The following is a 22,612-nucleotide window of genomic DNA, read 5'->3' on the forward strand; positions in this document are numbered from 1 at the left end:
CTTACTAAAGAAAAAATAAACTAATCAAGCAGAATATTTTTAAAAAGTTAAAAAACTGTTAACTTTATAGACATAATTTTTATTAGATGTGTATATAGTATAAAAAAATTGGTTGGACAGAAGGTATAAAAAGGCTCAAAGGAATGATAATTAATAACTTTTTGAAAACTGAGCACTAAATTTGAATTCCCTCCTCTCCACACAAGGAGTCCTATCAGGCATGAGTAGAATCCAACAGCACAGAATCACCCACACCAGCCTCTCTCCATGGCTCCTCTCCTCGGACTCCTGCTCTAATTCTGTGCCTCAAATGCCCTCATACTGCACAGGACCAAAATCAAGTGGCATCTTCTTCTTGCCCCATCTTCTACCCAACTTCCTGCTGCCTCTGCTTCTTCCTCTTATCTTGGGGAAATCCGGGCATCAGGATTCTCTCTGTTCCTTTATCACTTTTCTTCTATCAGAAATGATGATTCTTTTGTTTTATGGTTGACTCATTTATTCAGATTTATTTTCTTTGAGTGCTAGGGATTGAAGAACCTTGGGGCCTGGCACATGCGAAGCACATGCCTGACCACTCAGATACACCCCAGCCAGAAATAGTTCAGGGCATGAAAATCGCCTCAGTCAATGGGTCATGGTGGCACCCATGTGTATTTCCAGCAACTCGGGACACTGAGGAATGAGGATCACAATTTCAAGACCAGCTTCAGCAACATAGTGAGACCCTGTTTCAAAATAAGAACCTGAAGGGCCTGGGGATGTAGCTCAGAGGTAAAGTGCTCTGGGTTCCATACCCAGTAGCAAAGAAATAAAGCCCAGTCACTGCACTGGAGGTGGAAGCACACTGCAAACAGCAGGGCTGGCCTACGTTTTATGTGGTGTCAACAACTCTACAACTAGACCCTGAGCACCATGGAGTGCTCAGGAATGTGCAGAGAGAGGGGATCATGGGAACCATGCAGGAAACCCACCCACAGCACCCAGGTACAAGCAGAAGAGAAGCCCTGAGCTTTAAGCCCTAAGACATGCAAGAGGACTATTTCAGCTACTTCTGGATGCAGAGGCTGTGTCCTGGGCAGAAAGAGCAGTCTGGAGGATGTCTGCTGGCTTTGCCCAATGATGAGAGCACCTCCATGACAGCCAGGGCAGAGTCTGGGCTGATGTGGGCCAGGGAATGAAGGATGGATCTGGTGAGCAGGATCAGCTCCACCAGGGAATAAGGCATAGAGGGTACAATAGGTGGAGTGCACACCTCGCACATTAAGGGTGGGGGTCTCATGGATTTAAGATGAGACACAAACATGTGTAGAGGACCAAAACAAGGAATGGTAGTAATAGAAGCAGCCACTTTCTGGTACCATTCACAGTTTTCATACATACATACACACAGACTGTTCTCATTCCTACAAGGTTCCACAAAGTGAACAACCACAAGGACTTAGGGAGAGAAAATGACAACAAATGATCAAAGGCTTTTCTGGGTTAGAGAAAGTGGTTTCACCTTGATCATGATGGAGAATACACAAGAGTATCCATATGTCATATTCCCTAAATCGGGTGAATCTTACTGTTTGTAAATTATTCCTCAATAAATGACTTCATCAAACAGTTCTACCGTGGCTCCCAGGTTTCCACTTCTTCCCAAGTAAATGCATGCTTGAATTTCTGAGCCTTTCTAATCTCGACCCTCACAGGTTCAACCTCATTGCCCATGCCACCCAGTGCTTGAATTACAGCCCTTTCCTCATCGTTCTCCTAACACCCTACTTTCTTGTTTCTGTGCATGTTTGCAAACTGTGCTTCTCACAAACAAAGCCTTCCTGGCTTCTTTCTCTCCAAAATCACACCTAGGATACACAGAGTGTCATGTCGAACCCTACAGCTCAGTCATCATTAAACTCAGTTCCTTCCAGTCTGTGCCACCAATCTCAGCAAGTTCCTGGGTGTTTCCCAGCGATTTCTGATTGAAAGTTGCTTATCAACACAGGTGCAAGATGGATGTACCTCTATATCCATCCCTCAAATAACATGCAGACTAGCACACACTAGGCTCTCCATGCAGTGTAGCCAGGAAGGAGAATGGCCTCAGAGATCCAGGGGGAGAAAAGATCTGAGCTGCATCTTAAGACGTGGGTCTGGAAGGACTCCTGAGCACCCTGAGGGCCAAGGGCAGTGGAGAAATCACAGAAAGTGCCTAGTGGCAGGGGTAAAAGATGCCTCCTCACAGCACAAGATTTGGTTTGGCTTACCTGGCCTTCATAGGGTGCCTGGCGGTGCTCACTGCCATGACCTGCATGAACAGCTGCATGATGAGTGGCAGCAGGAGGCCAAAGGTGGGTTCAGCCACTACGAAGCTATACTAGGGTTAAGGAGCCAAGGCACTGGACAGTTTCGCCCTGGCCCCGCCTTTTGTCTATACCCCTCCCTCTGCTCCCACCCCACCTGGCCCCGCCCACCCATTTCCTCCATGGACTGTACTGTTAGTCCAGTGCACCCAGGGTGACCTCAATCCACTGCACTGTCCTGGCGCCTGTTCCTATTCAAGATTCATTATCACTCTCCATCTCCCTGCTCTATTCTTTACTCTAGAGTCCATCCTACCCTGCCTCTCACCTGGACCCTTCTGGCCTTCAACATGTCCTTCACAGGTCCTACCACGTGACTGCTCAATTCCCACTCCATCAGCCCCGCCCTCGGTTACCCTGCTCTACCCTCCCACCACCCCTGCTCTTAGAGTGTGTGCACTTGGGAGTGTTTGGATACTCCATGGCCTTGTCCAGAGAGAAAGGTGTGAGTCTCCTACGGACCAGGAAAACCACACAACCTGCCAGCAGGGTTCCCATGTACAAACTCAAAGAGAGAAAGAGGAGCAGGAAACTCCTGATGTTCCTGATCACCTCGTTGTTCAGTCACCTGCATGCTGGTAAAACTCCTAGGGGAGAGGAAGCAGACTGAGGGTCTATCTGCTGAGGACTCTGTCACCCCGAAATATTGAGGCCTCCCCAAACCTGTCCTCTGGGCTGCCTGCCCTCGTCCCAAAACAAGGGCTCCCACCTGTAGGGATAAACTGGCATTTACATAGTTAAAGCACAGTTAGGACTTCATGTCTCCTCAGGTCACCTGTCATTAGCAAACTCTCTGAGACAAGACCTGCTGGGTGTCACTCTGAGCATCATACAGTGTATCTCTGGGACTTTTTGCTCAGGTACTGGATAAAATAAAAAGAACACCTTTACCCAGCTGCCTTGTGCACTTGTAAATGCAAGTGGCGTGTGCACAGGAGAGAAGAGCACTCAGAACACAGGAAATCCTCCTACTTGGACTCCAAGAGGTGGACGTGCAAAGAGACACAGAACAGGGCAGCAACCAGTCTAAAGGTCTAGGTATGTAGTATCAGAAAGCAAGGGGATAGCATGGTCACTGATCTCCTATCCCTGAGTCCACCAGGCCCAGCACACTGTGATGCCCTTTGAATGTCAGCACCTAAGCAAGCAAGGCCAACCTCTGGGGACAGATGCAGACACAGAGGCCATGGCATATGTAAGGGACAAAGAGTGGCTGAGAGGCACATTTAGCAGTCCAGGAACATGGACTCACCCACTCCTGGCCCATTTTTGATGTGAGGTTCCAAGTCCTGGCCAGGTGCCCCTGATGGGTTGGTAAGAGGACAGGTGGGAGGAGTACTCACTTCCACACAGACGTTACAGGAAGAGCAGTGGAAGGTGCAAGGTGGGCACTGGAAGCCACAGTGTTTTGGATAGGGCCATTCCACAGTGAACCTTACAGGTTTCACCCATGACTCCTGCCCTGACTGACCTTATCATGTATCTTGTCATGTCTGGTCTGTGATAAGGCTCTGTGCAAAACCCAAGTGATCCACACCTCCTAAAGAGCCGAACTGCATTCTCCCAAAGCCATTCCTCCCAAGCAGTCCCCTCACCTCTCCCATGAAGTCATTGAGACAGGGACTTTTTACATGGAGTGGTTCATGAAGAAATGCTTGGTTCCCTTTCATCAAACAGTAAGTCTTTAGAAGCTTTAAGATATCTCCTCATTGCTATTTGTGTGCTCCCTGAGTATCTTTGACTACAAAAGGGAGGCATTTTCAATTCTCCCCTTCTGTAAACTCCTCCAGGAAAAGGGTGTTAAGCATTTAAAACCATAGATCCCCTCCTTACCCTCCAGAGATTCCTTGGGCCCACAGAGCAGAGAAATATAACACAAGTAGGTCTCTATTTCCCCGTGGGTTATCACACTTGGAAGTTCATAGTGGCAGGAGAGGTCAGTCACCTCTCTAAGTCTGAATTCTCCAGGTTCTTTGCCATATATTCATTCTGCCAATGGTGCCACCAATATACATGGCAGAACCATGTGATGACAGACAGGTTTGCTGGCCATCAGAAGCTTATAGGGAGAGGTCCCTGAAGGAAAAAAATGGAGTTTTCTTTGGCATGGATGCTTGAGTTATGTTTTCTTATACTCAGATGGTAAGTTCTTTCTCAACAGTTATGTTCCAACACTAGCCTATACATATGTACAAAAAATCAATTGAGATTTTCATGTTGTTCAGAAGGGATCCTTTTCCTCATAAAGAGGGGTGTCAACTGCTGACCACTACAGGCTCTGGGAGCTAGATTCTCAAAAATGCCTCATTTTCTTCTCCTGCCAGGCCTGGAAAATGACCTTATTTTAGTTGGGAAAAGGTGAACTTTCATAATTTTCTGCATCCTATCTGGCCTGATTTCCAACTGGGGAATGAAAACTGGTCTCCTGGGCAGACATAAACCAAAGAACCATACATTAAGGGACTGATTTTACAACAGAAAAACAAATGGTTAAAAGTGCCCTATGTAGGAGGCATTTATCTCTCAAGCTCTGGACCATAGGTTCTCTTACTTCTTACCTTCTTGCAGAATTCTATCTCTCCAAGGTTAACAGAACTTTAAGAGCAGGCAAAACATACAAGGCTTGCAGAGGACAGCTGTGAGACCTAAGGAGACAAAAAGGTGTCCCTTTAAAATTCAAGTCATTGTAGGACGTAAATTGCTGGCTATCTTATCTGCTCCTATGCCCTACTACCCTAGATTTGTAAAATGTTCCTCTCTAAACACTACTGTAGAAGAAGGAAAAATGGAATGATCTCATATATATAAGCCTCTTTACCTTGGGAATCTTTACCTAAGGATTTCAGGACTCTCACAGTTTCAGATAGATGGGCCGACTCTATTCTGAATCAAATGTGCACTCTGATCTGATGAAGATGTTCTTCATGCTCCCTTTCTCTGGTAACTATGGTTGTGTCAGTTTTTGGGTTTCCTTTTTTTTTTTTCCCCCGTTTTTTTGTTTGTTTGTTTGTTTGTTTTTGTTGTTGTTTGTGTTTGAGCTCATGCTTGTTTGGTGAATTCACTTTTGATCCTGTGTCCCTAAATTAAAACATTTTTCTCATCAATCTTACTTTCTTCAACTGTGGGGTTTTGACTCAGTTTCTTTGTTCAGAGATCAATTTTTCAAGAATTGGCTCTCAAATACGTTGCAAACTCTCCTTCACAAAATCCTAAGAAGAACATAGACATAGTGAGGTTAGGATTTAATTATCTGATAGCCATTGGGAACAAATGGGTATCTGAATCCTTGATTTCAGTGTCCCCCATGGCCCTCAGACTTTATACCTGGCCTTTGCAACTAAACAGGCCTGCTGAAAATTTAAATCATAATATAAAAATCTGATAGGCTTGCACTTTCTAACAGGTTAAATCTTATAGAAGTTTGAGTAAACATCTGTTGCATTGCCTCCTACTTCTGGTGCTCTTCTACAAAAACTACAAAATCTCTGTTTCCTGGCTGTTTTATTTAGCTGTACACACCTGTCTATTAGAATGTGGAATGTACATATATGCCCTTCTCCCTGTATCATGTACATATATCAAAATTGCCCTATAAATAATGAAGTGCTCATGGATCACGTGTTAGAAGAAAAAGAATCCAAATATATTTCAGTTCACCTGACTAAAAGTAAAAGTTCACTTTATATTGTGTAAGCAGATGATAAGAGAGATGTCTTTAAAATTACTAACTCATAAGTTTTTCTAAGTAGTTAGACCAGTATGAGAGTGTTGGTTTGTATAAAATGTCTACAATGTAATATCCATTGTTCTAGAATTTTTTATCAATAGGGAGAGAAGGTTAATACTGTTAACTACACTTGTCTGGTATCTTGGTGTTTATAGTTAAAACGGATTTAGGTTTAACATCAATGGGATTAATCATAAATGTGTTTTTTACCCAAGAGATCTGAGTAGATTGAAAGTTATAATGGTAAATCATCAAATGCTAAATAGAATATCAAATACATTTCACTTCTTAAAGTCCTTAAGATAATTTATAAAAATTCAGAAAATTCATAAATATTGTTTGGAGTATGAATGTTTAAATGGGACAACAAAAAAAGGCTCTATGTATGGTAATTTGTTTTAGTAGTGAAAGGAGAAGAAAAAAGAAGTGTTTCTGGATTAGAAATCTTTTTCCTGGTAAAGAGAATAGTTTTAATTTGCAGAAGTTTTGTGGAACTTAATTTTCAAAAAAAATTCATATAATCAACTTGGTTATATAAATTTATAACAATCAGTTAAAGCTATTTACGGATGTTTCTTATGCTCAATTATTAATATATTGATATAAAACAATTTGATTCAATTTGTTGAAGTAACAATTTCCTAATACATTAATCTGCTTTTAACTATCAAGATAACTTCTTGTGTTGGTAAATTTTTTAAATTTTTTTGTTGAAGATGGACAAGATACCATTATATCATTATTTATTCCTTTTTTATTTATTTTTGTAGTGCTGAGGATCAAACCAGGGCCACACCCATGCTAGGGATGTGCTCTAGCACTGATCCAACACCCCAGTCCTAAATTTTATCATTTTGAGAAACTAGTCTTAAGGAAAGTGGTATGTACAACTCTGGTAAAGAACCACTGTGTATGGGAATATTATACTACACTAGATTCTGAATTTTTCTTTCAAAGCTAATATTGTTGAAGAAAAGAACATCAGTGTAATCGTGGTGCTATTACTGGATTCAGGGTATAGACGTATTCAGGTTTTAAGTACATAAATCTTTTACACAAGGTTGAGAAGAACATTCCATCATGCTGATATCCTTCAAACTGAAGTGTAATGTAAAAATATGGAATTATAAAACTTATGTTTCATGGATAACAACTACTGTACAATCTCAATATGTTTTAATCTTACTAATATCATTTTATATTTTCCTTGAAACTTTATATCAGTTTTCTGTTACTCCCTGAAAAATTAGAACTTTCAGTATGACAATCTGAGTTAATTTGAGATATAGGCCATAATCAATATCAAAATGTATAAATGCATTCTAGTTTCATGTACAAATACTTTAAACAAATAAAATTTGTTTTTGAAAAGCCAAGGGGGGAAAAAAAAACATGTAAGGCTCACTCTCAGTACTAAACTGATCTCAATTAAATAGAAGGGGTAAGATAAGTATAAAGTTAGACATTAAAGTTACAAAGCATTATTTCTACCTCAAGCAGGTAAAACTGGATTATTGCATATTCAAGACCAGAAAACAAAATGCCATATGTTTTCTCTGATATGTGGATGCTAATTCACAATAAGGGTGAAGTCTTTGAAAGGATAGAGCTACATTGGAATAGGTAGAGGGAGTGAAGTTAGGGGAGGGTTATAGTGATAGGAATGATTATAGAATGAATCTGACATTATTACCTTTGTACACGAGTGACTATATTACCATGTCATGCAACATGAAGTCCAACCAGAAAATGAGAAATTATACTCTAACTATGAATGACATGTCAAAATGCATTCTATGGTCATGTATAACTATTTAGAACAAATCAGAAAAAAACAATGAATGGTGGAAGCTAGGGGCTCAAAGAGGTTAACTAAGCAAATTTCAAATGTGCTGCAAGATTTTTCTTAATTTCTTACAAGGGAACTTAAATTAAAGTTGGAATTTATAACAAACAGTGAAGCAGTCTTTAAAGATTTGGAATAGTATCAGCATGGAGTCATTATAAAGAAAAAAAAAAGGTATTTGGGAGAGAATATCAACGATGTGGCTAAGCAATGATTTGATAAGCAGATTCTTATGGACAGAAAGAAAGCAGAAGCTATTCATCAAGATAATGGGACAAGACCCTGAAGGCTATTCTGAGATCTTTAAGGATATCAACTCCACCACATTCCCAGAAATTTAAGGCAAGAACAGGTTCGAGGGAGGGTCCTAGAAGATCCACAATTTCTTGGTGTTTAGGGTCTCTCCGATTAGCACTGCCTCAGCTCTCTTCTCTCTGTTTTCTAATGCAATGCTACTATGCCAGCCCTGCCGTTACCCAAGCAGTCTTAGGTATTATTCAGTACACTGCTATCAAATATATAGGTTGTAATCCTGAGAAACATATGTATAGTGCTAAATTTGCAGGCACAAGCATGGAAGAGGTGTAGAGACAAGGACACCCCATTGTGGATATTAAAAAAAAAAAAATCTCATAGACTCTTCAACTTGGTCAGAGAATTTCCACAGAGGCTAGGATGTAGACAGAGTCCCCACTAGGCTAATGACCTGGGTGGTTATGGGTTTAAAAACACCACAATAATATTCCATCAGGACAAAGCTTAGTGGAACCATGGAATTGGGCTTATCCAGAGGTCCCGAACTATAGAGTCACCAGCATGTAACCCCATCCTGGGAGAGCCCAAGGCACATGATTTCAACATAGGATAGGTAGAGTCTGTACTCTACCCAGCAAAGACATGAGGACATGATGTCCTGAAATTTGGAGCAACCAACCCCCATCCCAGTGTCTGGAAGGTTGGTTACAGAGTCCAAATAGTTATTCTCAAGCCTGAAACTTTAATGCTGATTTTCCTGTCAGGTTTTGGATCATTGAATTGGATACTTTTTTCTTGTCTCTATCTTCCTATTGAAAAGAAAATGTCTATCACATGCCTGTACTACCATTGTGCTTTTTAAGCACATAAAGCTTGATTTCATAGCCTCATACCTGAAGGGATATTGTCCTCAGGAAGAATCACATATTGAGTTTCATTCACATAAGATGCAGATGATATGACTTTAGAGTCAGACTTTTTATGGTGAAAGGTGTCAAAAGTTTTTGGGGTACTGGGATAAAATGAATGCATTTCACATAAGGATATGAAAGTTGGGGATAAAGGGTGGGATGCTATATAGCTCACATGATGGTGTTCCCTTAAGAATTCATATTGAAACGTAATCTCCTATGCAGCAATATTTAGAAATGGGTCAAAAACTTGCTCAATACAAGATGAAAGCTCAGAAAATAATGTCAAGAGTTATTCAAGAAGATGTCATCAAGTTAAAAATCTTCAGAACGAAGGAAGTAATTAGAAAATTGAAGAGAAAGCCTACAGAAAGTCATTTCTAGCTATCCCCTTTCTAGGACTAATATAGATAAAGAACTAAAACAACAAAACACAACATCAAAAAAGAAATCATCCAAATAATAAATGAACAAATGAATAAAACAGATTTTTTTAAAAGAAGAAATACAAATAGCCCTCAAATATTTGAAAAAATATTCAATGTCATTAGCAATAAGGGATATGCAAACCAAAACTTCAGTGAGATTTTACCTCACATAGTCAGAACAGCAGTCATCAAGAATGCAAATCATAATAAAATGTAGAGAGAATCTGGAGAAGAAAAGAACACTTTTACACTCTTGGTGCGACTGTAATGAGTAGGACCACTATGGAAATCAGTATGGAGCTTCCTCAAAAGTTTAGCCATAGAAACATCATATGATCCAGCTATATATTTCCTCTTGGGATATATCCTAAAAGATTACAGTCATCATACTATAGGGATAAATGCATATCCATGTTTATGGCAGCACAATTCATCATAGCCAAACAATGAAACCAGCTCAGGTGTCCATAAACAGAGGAATGGATAAGGAAAATGTGGTATATACACATTAGGGTTTTATTCATCCATAAAGAAAATTAAAAAATGAAGTTTATGTCTTTTCCAGTAAATATGGATGGAACTTAAAATCATATTTTGCAAAATAAGCCAAACCCAGAAGGTCAAAGTTCATGTGTTTGCTCTCACACTGGAAACTAACATGAAAAAAGGCAAAGAAAAGTGTAGGGAGAGCAGAGAAACAACTAATAATCAAAGGGTGATGAGCAGAATGGAGGAAAGAGACCAGGGGATGGAAAAGAGCAAAGGAGGGTAAAGTGATGTGATGTGCAGTGACTTGTCCAGATTATATTGTTATATTGTATGCACGTACAAATGGAACAACAAATCCCATCGTCAGGTTGAACTGCAAAGCACCAATAAAAACTAGTGGGGAAATGCAGCACTGTGGCTTCTGGGATGAACACCCTTATAAAAGGCTTCAAGGCTGAAGAAAGCACTCTCTTGTTTATCTGCCTTGCACCTCATGAGGACCGAGCAAGATGCCACTTTGGAAGCAAAAAGCAGCACTCACTTGACACCAGTGTTGGCACCTTGATCTTGATTCCTCCAGAACTGTAAGATATTAATTTCTCTTCTCAATCTACTACTCACTATGGTGTATAAATTACCTATCCTGAAACATGTTGTTATAACAACACCAACTGAGGCACTTAGTTAATCCAGCTAAAAGTTTTCATTCAATTATGATGATCTTTTTAAAGAAACAAACAATATCAATAATTTGTTTCTATTATCTATTTTACTTATTCCCAAATCTAATTTTATTTTATTTTTTTTTACTTCATTCTTTTAACTTTGGGTTTTTTTTTTAATTGTCTGTTTTTCTGTTTCTTTTTGTTGTTCTTTTTGTTTGTTTCTCAGCTTCCTGAAGGAATGTTTGAGTCATATTTTCTTTTCTATAATAACAATCTGAGATGACTCAACTTGTACTGAGAGGAGGCTTATTGTGACTCAGTTTTGGAGGTTCCTGTTGATCATGTTACTTTAACCTGTGGTGAGAAAGAATTCATGATGGAAATGCCTGCAAGAGCAAAACTGCTCACCTAATAGCTGGGAGTGAAGGAAGAGGCAGGGTCTGGAGTCCCACCACCCTCCACATTCAAGTCAGCCCCCCCACTAAGACACACCCATTACAGGTTCCCATATCCCCCAGTAGTATCAGACTTGAAACCCTGCTTTTACCATATAGACCTTGGGGAAACACGAAGTATCTAAATTACATCAAGGTCTAAAGACAGGCTGGTTATTTAAGATCTTTCTTCTTTTGAAGTACAAGTATTAGTCACTATAAGCTTCCATTTTTGTACCCCTTTTGCTTCAACCAATCACATTGGGTATTTTGTATTTTCAATTTTGTCCACCTGATTGTATTTTCTCATTTCCCCTTTGATTTCTTTTTGATCCATTGCTTGTTTAACTGTGTGGTTTCATTTTTGCCTATTGGAAAATTTTCCAGTTTTCCTTCTACCATTACTTTCAAGTTTAATTGCATTAGAATTGAAAAATATATACTTGGTGTGATGTCATTCTTCTACATTTATTCTTATTCAGAGACTCTAATAGATATATAGTTAGTCTGTCCTATAGAATGTTTTATGAGCCCTTGAGAAGAATGTATTCAAATGTTGCTGTTTGGAAAACACCACGTATGTACCTTAGGGTCATTTTTTTTGTGTGTGTGTGGTGCTGGGGACCTTAGGGTCATTTAATTCGCAGTGTTATTCTAGCCCTCTGTATCTTTAAAGATGTTCTATCTCTATGTTGTCTCCCTATTGAAAGTGGGGTATTAAAGTCCATGTAAATAAAATTGCAAATGTGTTACTATTTATCCCTTCAGTTCCTTCAATGGTTTATGTATTCTGATGCTCTGTTATTGAGTGCATGCATATTGATAAGTTTTTTCTTTGTGCCCAATTAATTGATCCATTTATCATTATATAATGTCCTTCTTTGACTCTTTTCACATTTGTTGATTTATTCTATTTTGTCAGATGTACATGTGACCACCCTGCTTGCTTATGGTTACTATGTACATGAAATATTTTCCCATCCTTACATTCTGTGAGTTCATAATTATAAATTGAATTTCCTGTAGATATTATTTTGAGGAATCTTGTTTTTCTTATTTTTTCCAGTCATCCACTCTAAGTATTTGGATTGGATGTCTAATTATTTTCCACTTAGTATAATTATGGACAGGGTACTATTTACTAATGATACGTGATATTAAATCAAGAAAAGCAGAGCTCTTCTGTTAGGGGGTTGAATGGATAAAACATTGGATGGTCTTTGCTGGAATTTAATACCGTACACTCAAAGAAATTGGAAACTCAGTCGATCAAATATATTAGGGAAGGAATTCCCAGTGTCACAGCTATGAAAGCTACAGCAGCAACCCTTGGCACAAGCTGGAATCGTTACTCCATGACAGGGGAAATTGATAAAGGCTTCAAAGAAAACTGCATATTGGGGAGGACTGTGGCATGTCTGTGATTGGAGAATTTAGAGAACAAAGACACTGCCTGGGCCATTGTACAATATCAAACAAAAAACTGCATCTCTCCCAATTCTGTGCAGAGGGCAAAGGAAGGAACCATTTTGCAGCGTGAGCATGGCCCCCACAGCAGTTGAGGAAGCGAATTTCTCATGGACCTGAGTCAGGCCCAAAAAACCAGCCTGGCAAACCCATGCTGCATGAGAGAGAGTGGGCCTAAATGACCAGGAAAAAAGCAAGCAGGTTGTATATTGTTTGCACTATATGAGTTTATTTTTTGTCTCTCCCTTTGTGGTGAGGAATATGTGTCTCAAGGTGAAAATTCTACTCCCTCAGATCCATATTGTTGTTTGGGTGTAGACACCCAAACAACAAGAAAATAAGAAACAAATTGTCCTAAAAAAACAAGATTCTTCAATAATAGAACCATTAATACCACAGTGGAAGCTCTATCATAGAAGGAGTTAAGAATGTACTTACTAAAACTGATCTGCAAGGAAAAGGACAACTTAAGGAGTGACATTAGACAGAGATCCCAGGAAAAGAACAATCACATCAATAAAGACATAGAGATTCTGAAAAACAATCAAGCAGTAACACTTGAAATGATGCAATCAATAAACCAAATTACAAATTCAATGGAAAGAATGAACAACAGACTACACCACTGGGAATACAGATTTTTAGGCAATGAAGACAAAACTTATCATCTTGAAAACAAGTTGACCATGGAGAGAAGATGTTGAGAGACCATGAACAGAACTTCCAAGAAATATGACATAAATGAAAAGACCATTTTAGTATTTAACAGGATAGATGAGGGCATAGAGATTAAAATCAAAGGAATGCACAAATTTTTCAATGAAATTATATCAGAACACTACTGAAAACTAAAAAATTAAAAGGAACATTAAATAGAGGAGGCTTGCAGGACACCAAAAGTACTAAATTATAACTGACCCACATCAAGTCACATTATAATGAGAGTGAGTAATATATAGAATAAGCATAGAATCTTAGAGGCCATGAGAAAATAATCAAATTACATATTGTGGGAAACCACTTCTAACCTCAACTAATATCTCAACTCAAACACTCATTTCTTGGAGGTCTTGGAATGATATATTTCAAGCTCTGAAAAAAAAGAAATGGATGGTAAGCAAGAATTTTGTATCCAGCAAATTTAAACTTTTAGATTTGGAGATGAAATAAAAATCTTCCATGATTTAAAAAAAGTTAGAATTTACTACTAGAAATAATGCACTATAATATGTCCTCAAAAAATATTCCATAAAGATGAAATGAAAAAGAAAAAAGTGAAAACCAGCAAAGTAAAGAACGACACCAAAGGAATTATCAAGAAAAGGAAAAATTAAGTTAAATTAAAAGAAAGAAATAAACCAAAATGAGCAAAAATACAACTTGTATCTCAATAGTAACCTTCAATGTTAATGGCCTAAACTCATCAATAAAAAACAATGAATGACAGATTGGATGAAAAAAATAGACCCAACAATATATTGTCTCCATGCGACTCACTTCATAGGCAAATACATCCATAGACTGAAGGTAAGATCAAGGGAAAAAAATGTATATTCATACAGATTGTGTAAATGAGCAGGGGTTTCTATCCTCATGTAAGAAAGAGTGAACTTTAATCAAAATGGACAAAAGAGGACATTCAATATTGCAAAAGGGATCATCTATTTATATCAAAAACACATTCTCAGTTTCAAGTATCAAATAGATGACAAACAAGAACAATGGGTGGATTTCACATATCCCTCTCATTACTGGACAGATCTTACAAACAAATGCTAAATGCAGAAAGTACAGAACTAAATAATACAATCAATAATTTAGAATTAACAGACATATATAGAATATTCCATCCATCATTGAGCAAATACACTTTCTTCTTGGCATCACAGGGATCCTTCTCTAAAATAGAACACATATTATGCCACAAAGCAACTCAGTGAAAACAAAAGGAATGAAGATATTACCCTGAATTCTATCAGATCATACTGAAGTTAATTTAGGTATCAATGATAAAATAAAAATAGAAGCTACACTAACACCAGGAGGCAACATAATACAGTAAATCTAGGATGATTTTGATTTAAGTAACCAAGGTAAAAGTTCCAGAAATTAATTTGATGATTTTATAAAGACAGGCAGATTCAAGAGTACTGGGAGGATGTTCTCCAGGGAGGGGAATGATGTGGGATTAATATGAGTTCAGAATTGCAGAAGATTGAATCTGAATATCCACATGACCAAATTTTCTCTCTCTACAGGATCAGTAAAAAAATTGTGTTCTTTTCATTTCTACTAAAGCAAACAACAATACAAGTAGCAGGGCATGGTGGCATATGCCTGTAATCCCACTAATTTAGAAGGTGAGGCAGGAAAATCACAAGTTCAAAGTCAGCCTCAGCAATTTGGTGAGGCTTTAAACAACTTAGCCAGATCCCATCTCTAAATAAATAATGAAAAGTCTGGCGATGTAACTCAGTGGTTAAGTGCACCTCGGTTTAATCCCGAGTACCAAAATAAATAAATAAAATCACCTCCCGGAATCCCTCACGGTGCACCTGATACAGGCTTCTATTTTATTGTGGTCTTTAAAGCTAAGTGGCTTTTATGTATCTTCTACTTGCACAAACTACTATTTAACACTTCTTCAGTTTCACTTCCTGACTTCACCACCCACTCCTTCAAAACTGCTTTGACAAGGGTCAAATGTGGCTGTCCTACTGACAAATCAAAAGGTCAGTTTCTGTTCTCAATGCCTCAAGAGCATTTGATGGAGTCGATCTACTCTGTAAGTCCACAAATTCACTGACTGAGCAGTATACAGCATAAGAACTAGAAAGCAGAGCATAATATGACATGTAATTTACATTAGTGTAATAAAGAGAACACTTTAATGAATAATGCAACCATGCATTTATGGGCATTTTAAATGGAAAGTTAAACTATTACAATGGATAGTTCAAAACCACAGTCACCAAAGCCATGGCATTTTTCATATTATTATTATACCAAAAACTAAAGCCTTTGCCTTTACTTTGATTCTGTTGTCTTCTCAAACATGCCAAGATATCAAAAAAACTGCTCAAGGGCAATGGCAGAAAAGAGAATGAAGCTGGTTTTAAGACTAAGTCACCCATTATTTCCATCATTCCACAGCATTTATGCTTACATTTTTTCACACCCTGAACTCCATATGAAAATTAAAACACAATTCCATTCATATTAGCACACTCAAAATGAAATACTTAGGTATAAATTTATCAAAGTCTCTATAAGATCTACAATAGAAGAACAAAATCTGATCAACAAAATCAAACAAGAACTAAAGAAATGGGGAGATGTTCCATCTTCATGGAGAGGAAGACTCAAATTTTTCAAGATCTTAGTTCTTCTCAATGTAACTTATAGACGATGCAATCTAAATAAGTTCTTAGTTAAGTTACATTGTGGATACTGACAAAGTGATTCTAAAGTCTGCATGAAAACACAAAAGACTCATAATAAACAATGCAACATTGACAAGAACAAGTTTGGAAGACTGATATCACTTGACTTTAAGAATTACTATCCAGCCACATCATCAAGAGAGAGCAGAAAAAGATAATATAGAGATAAGGATAAATCATAGACTAGGTGACATTGTTTTCAAATGACACAAGTTTGACCCAAAATATACAACAAATTTGTAAAAATCACAATAACAAAACTGTCTTCTTCTTCTCCAGTTCTCCTATTAGAGTTTCAAATATTCTGTATTCAACTAATCTGTTTGTGTTTATCCCCTTAAATTATAATGCATTTGTTATTTCCATACTCCTCCTCCAAAGATTTAAGGGAACTTCATCTCCAATAATGATGTTATCATCTTTGATGCATAGTTAAAGAGTATTTTGTTTTATCTTTTTTTAGATCCAAATAAAATATTACTATTTTTAGCTAACTATTAAGTATTTACTTGTTCTATAGATACATCTTCTTCTTATATGTGAATTTTCCTTTGAAATTTCATTTTATTTTTATCTACAGCACATTCTCTGAAGTCTCTTAATGAATTTCTTCTCTGGAAACACAGTTTGATTTAAAGGATAGGATAGACTCAGACTTCTCCCAAGGGAGAACAGATCCAGAGGTGGAATTCCTGACAAATTTTTGGTGTCACTTTCTTTAACATGTTTTTTGAAATGGCTTGATTTTGTTCATGTCCTTTAGGTTTCTTTGATTTTCCTTGAGGTGCTGGGTGTTGATCTATGCACACACTTTAACATAAACACTCCTGAAGTCCACCTTATTCTTTATTATACTTATATGTCAAGACTATTAAAAAAAACAGTAATCTCATATTTCTGGCACTAATGCTTTATAACTTAAAAATATTCCTCTACTGCCATCAGGTTTCCATTAATGGTATTTTTTGGTGAGTACTCCTATTGCTGTCCTTTGAAATAGTCCGCTTTTTATGTCTAGCTATTTTTAAGATTCTTTTTCTTACTTCTAATTTACTTTCAACTTCATTTGCTAAATTATGAATTATTTTATCAGTTCAGCTTGAAGATATTGTACTTTCATTTTATAATCCTGTTGCCTAATTCATACTGGAAGCTCTGCTTATTCTATTTTATGATCTTCTCAGTCTTCAATTTGGTACTTTTAATAGCATCTGTCTACCAAGTTGTATACTCTTTTGTATGATCATTAGCACCATATAAGGCTTTCTGAATAATTTTGTCTTTCTGAACCATATTTTATGGAGTTTCCTTAGTTTGGTCTTCAATTCATTTACTAATTCTTTCCTTCCCTGTTTCTGATTTAATCTTCATTCCACACTGCAGGATATAAATTGCAGCAGCATATGGATCTCTTTAATTTCTCAGGCACTTTCTGTTTGTGATGATGCCTTTTCTGTTCTGATAATATGTAATTACATTGTATATTTTGAACTTTGAAATCTATAACCATTTAGAAATAATCACAATCTCTACATGGCCTGGAAACTGTCATAGGGTTCACTTCAGTTGTTACTCACTTTCAAACATCACTTCATTCATTGTCCTTCATTCATTGTCTGACTCAGTGTCTAGAAAACCACTGATTCATATAATCTGATTTCTATGGGATGTTCAGGCAAGGAGGATTAATCTGGTCCATGTTATTTTGATAGAAAGCAGATATCCTCATTCCTCAAGTTTACATCTAAATAGATAAAGGCTCAGTCCTCATCTTAACTGAAATAACTGTAGTTTCTCTCAAGTTGATCTCTCCCTCATTTTTGCCTATGGATTTCAAGGTATGTCTTAATCTAGTTTTACTTCTATTTCCAGTTATTCCTTCTTAGTCTCCTTGCTGGTCTGCTTTGACTCTTAGATATGAACCTGTGTCAGGGTGCCAGCTATCTTTTTGTCTGTCTACACCCACTTGACCTTGTGTCCTCATCTTGTCTTACAACTTAAGAAAATATCTGTAGCTCAGGAGCTTCAAGTTAGTACCTCTACCCTGGACCCTGGATCTGCATACCCCACACTCTCCTCAACATATCCACTTGACCATCTCACTAGGTATCCCAATCTTCACATATCTAAGTACATTAACATGTTGACCACTGACCTCACAACTAACCTCCCAACCCCTCCACTCCTCCTGCAGTCCTTCCAGTATCAACTAAGGCAAACTTCAATTTCATCTTTCACCTTGCTTAGGGTAATCTCCTGGAACTATCCACAATGCTTCTTTTACATAGACTTTCCTTTCAAAATACATCCAGAATCTAATGATTTTTTTTATCACGTCCTTGATTCCATCCAGGTCTACATCACTGTCATTTCTTGCCTGACTTTTATTGCAACAGCTGCCTAATTGGTCTTCCTGCTTCTGCCTTTGCCTTCCCTGAGAATCTTTTCTGAACAATGTGACCAGTGTGTGCCTCTTAAAATTGAAGTGAGACCATTTTATGCCTCTTCTAAGAACTTTCCTATGGTTTCCCCATATTAGAGTAAAAGTCTGAATTCCAATCTCAGATACAAAGTCAGAATCCTCACAAAGCACTACACAGTGCCTCATTTCCCTGACGAACTTATTGCACATTTTTTTGCTAAATGCACTGTAACTCTGCTGAAATCCTTAAAGATCTTTGAATGCACCAGGAAATGCTCTTCTCTAGGTAAATGAGCATCACTCTCTTACATCCTGGGTCCATGTGTTGCCTTAGTGAAGCCCTCCAAAAGCAACCTTTTAAAAGCAAACCCCTGACTGACTTTCTCTCTCTCACTCTCTCTCTCCTTACCAGGAAGAGCATTTAAAACATCCATTGCTTTATCCAGTCCTCTGTGTAAGGGCATCTCAGCTGGCTTCTTTCTTTTAACAATGCTGAATTGAGCATGCTTTCTATCCTCATGTATAACTCATTAGAACAAATTTAAAACAATCAAAGTTAAACAAGCATCCATTCCTAAAGAATTATTTGTATTTTTCTTATTCTTTCTCTCCTTCCAGTAGAATGTATGTCCTACAACAGTAGAAAGTTTTCTTGGTTCTCTAGTCAGCAATTTAAAACTGCCTAACACAAGTCATGTACAAAATTTTATATTTGCTAATGAATGTAAGAAACTAGAGGCTTTGGAAAATTGTTCTGAGAAGTATTCTAAATTAATTACCTGAAAAGTATTATAACTGCTTACTTGAACCAGAATCTTTGGCAATGGGGCAAAAAGCATTCAGGAAACAATATCCTAATCCCATTTCCTTTGTTGTCTGGCTTCTTTTTGTTCAAGCATCAATGTTGTACACTCATCGGTATCTCCATCCCTTTTACAGCCAAATAATATTCCGCTCTTTATCAAATGACAGCAAATTGGATGGTTGCCACCTTTTGCTCTTCTACATAACATTGCTATGGACACTTCGTGCAAGTTTTGTGTGCACATATACTATTGCTGCCTTTTTCCTTTTGCAGTATTGTGGATTGAACCCAGGGCCTTGTGCATGCTGGGTACTCTACCATTGAGCTACCTCTCCTACTCCATGGACATATGCTTTTCATTCTCTTGGATATATATCTAGGAGTGAAATTGCTAGGTCATGTGGTAACTGAATGTTAACTTTCTAAGGAACTGTCATTGTTTCTAAAGCAGTGCAATATTTCAAATTCCCACCAGCAATATATTAGGGTTCCAATCTTGTTTTATTTTTTTATCATTTTTATTTTTGTAGTACTAGGAATTGATCTCAGGAGTGTTCTACCTCTAAGCTACATCCACAGCCTTCTTTCCTTCACTTCAATCTTACAATCCTCCTACCTCAGTCTCCCAAGTCCCTGGGATTACAGGTGTGCACCACTGAGCCGGGCCTAGAATTCCAATTTTCCCACATTCTTATTAGCACTGATTATTGTCTGACATAAGGTGTAAGTGGTGTTTTCTGGTTTTGGTTTATATTTCCTTATTGACTAATTATGTGGGGTCACAACAGACATGGGATGATGGGTGAAGTTCTTCACCTCTACTGCTAGAGTATTTACTTGTTCAATGTCTACTGACTTAAATACTACCTGTTATGCACCTTTCTCAGAATTGTGAACTTGCTTTCCTCTTTTCTGGATCTTGATATTCAGAGGCTGAACAATCTAGAGGAATTGTTAGATAATCTCTTTCTTAGTCCTTTTTTTACCACTGATTTTTTTTTTTTTTTTTTTTTTTTTTTTTTTTTTTTTTTTTTTTTTTTTTTAGGCGTGACCTTTCTGTGTAAGTCTGCATATATCTGCCAGTTGCCCGGCTCAATCACATCATCACTGATTCTTTCTTTCTTTCTTTCTTTCTTTCTTTCTTTCTTTCTTTCTTTCTTTCTTTCTATTGTTTTCAATGCTGATTCTCAAACCCAACATTGTATATGCTAGGGAAATAGTCTAACACTGAATTACAGCCCCAGGCTGTGCCATGGATTTTTAAAACTTAGTCTTCAGTGGTCTCTTGTAAAATGATGGATGAGTCCATATAACTTCTAGGCCTTTTCAGGTTTAGATGCCTAATATTACACAGTACATGGTAAATAAAAATAAATTCTTTAGAAATTACTTCTACACTAGAAAATAAATTTGCAGTTATTTGCTCATGAAATCTGAGGGACTAAGAAGTCTAACCAATGTGAACTCCTGAGAGAAGCAGGTATTAATGAGGATGGTCTGGTTGCATTCAGATTTTATGTCAACCTATATTCACAAACTGACACCATTAATGAAAGTATATGCTAGGGGTAGAGCTCAGTGGTAGAGCACTTGCCTCGCATGTTTGAGACCCTAGGTCTGATGCCCAGAACTGAAGCTAACAAAAAAAAAAAAAAAAAATCCACAATTAAAGATAAATAGATGGAATGATGTAATTATGTCTATTTACAAGTAAATTTTTTTTAAAAAGTAGGAATAAATTTTTCCCTCCCTTAAATATGAAAGTAAGATGAGATTTTACATTTTTCTTTGTTCTACAGTTTTTGTATATAAACTAAAGGATAAATGATATATTTGGGATAAGGTACCTGTATTTTTATTCTTATTACCATCTGAGTAGAACAACAAAGTGCACATTATTTCTAACTACTAAAAATCTCATTCAAAATATTCTACTGTAATACAAAGAGAAAAGATATAAATGATATCATCACATTAATTTTACCAGGCATTTAATCAGATTCTTGAAACGAATAAAGCCACAGGAAACTGCTGGTCCAAGAAGTAGAAATAAACTTGTCACAATGTAAATATTTTGGCACATCCAAGAAGACACAAGTAAATGCCATTAGAACAACTCCTAAATTGATTTTTATCAACTATGAAAAAAAATGAGGAAAACAAATTAAGAATAAACAGAAAAATTCTTGTAAAATTTTGATTGGGTTTTAAGGGATCAAATGTATTTTGTTAAGGGTCATAATATTCAGAACTAAGAAAGAGTTCTGATTTCTTCCTTTAAACATTAGGTGGAACACAATTCAGAATCATATTATCAAAGAATATTACCTTAATAAAAATAATTCACTAGGTATTACACAAATTTTATAATTCAATATGTATTATACAATAGACTCTCATAAATTTTCTAATTTTGTCACTTATGACAGTGATCCCTGTGACATAAGACAAGTCCTATCACGTTTCATGACAATAAGCAAACCATTAACCTGAGTCTTCTATATAGAAAAAAGTTAGACAGACAGATGAAACACTGGCTAAGACTTGGGCAATTCGGAAAATTCTAACATAAGCAAACAGTACATGGAGATATTCATTAAAAAATATAAGGAAACAACAATTTCTTCACCTTCTGTGAGCTCAATAGAGGCAGAAGCAGACACAATGCTATCAAATTAAAACGTGTGTCTTATATTGTTTATGATAGTTCTTGTTTCCAATATTGAAGGGGGAGGGAAGGGGAGGTGAAGGAAGGGATACTGGGAATGTATTGCAGAGAGATTTTACCACAAACTTACACCAAAAACAATTTTTACTTTTTGCTTTTAGATAGAGTCTCACTAAGTTGCTTAGGGCTTTGCTATGTTGCTGAGGTGGGTCTTGAACTTGTGATCCTCCTGCCTCAGTCTCCTGAGTCACTGGGATTACACATATACCACCACACCTGACTGTGTGGCATATTATTAATAGCACCCCCATTTATTCTCAATTTGCCCTGTCTGGATGGTAAACTATTGTGGTGTCTACAATGAGATTGGCCTGTGAAATTAGTTCTTCAAAGGCCTTAAACAGGCATGCTTGTAATCCCAGCTCCAACACAGGTAGAGGTAGGAGGATTACAAGTTCCACACCAGCCTAGGCAACTTCAGAGTCTGTCTCAAATAGAAAAAGATAAAAAGGGCTGGGGATGTAGCTCAGTGGTAGAGAGCCTCTACTTCCAATTCCCAGGACCACAAAAAAATAAATAAGGGCCTATTCCTCATGTCCAAGGTATCCTACACATAAAACACTCAAACTCTCATTTGAGATAAGACAATATGAGATACCTTGCAGAGAATGTGTACAATAAAAATGGCCTGTGCACAAAACTTT

The 22,612-nt window shown here is 37.4% G+C and overlaps 1 protein-coding gene across 2 annotated transcripts in view; it reads right to left on the minus strand.

Annotated features, from left to right (window-relative positions):
* The window catches only part of LOC306671101 (serine/threonine-protein kinase PAK 2-like), a 368,847-nt gene that overhangs the window by 57,982 nt on the left and 288,253 nt on the right, over window positions 1-22,612 (minus strand). Inside the window, exon 7 of one of the 2 annotated variants that reach the window (XM_079156336.1) lies at window positions 9,680-9,739. In XM_079156336.1, coding sequence (XP_079012462.1) covers window positions 9,680-9,739 — 60 coding nt within the window. Of the gene's footprint in view, window positions 1-5,542; window positions 5,558-9,679; window positions 9,740-22,612 lie in introns of those variants that run through there. The other variant, XR_013766584.1, reaches the window with a different exon arrangement.

Source organism: Sciurus vulgaris, assembly GCF_902686455.1.
Source record: "Sciurus vulgaris genome assembly, chromosome: 10".
In the NCBI taxonomy this organism is placed as follows: domain Eukaryota; kingdom Metazoa; phylum Chordata; class Mammalia; order Rodentia; family Sciuridae; genus Sciurus; species Sciurus vulgaris.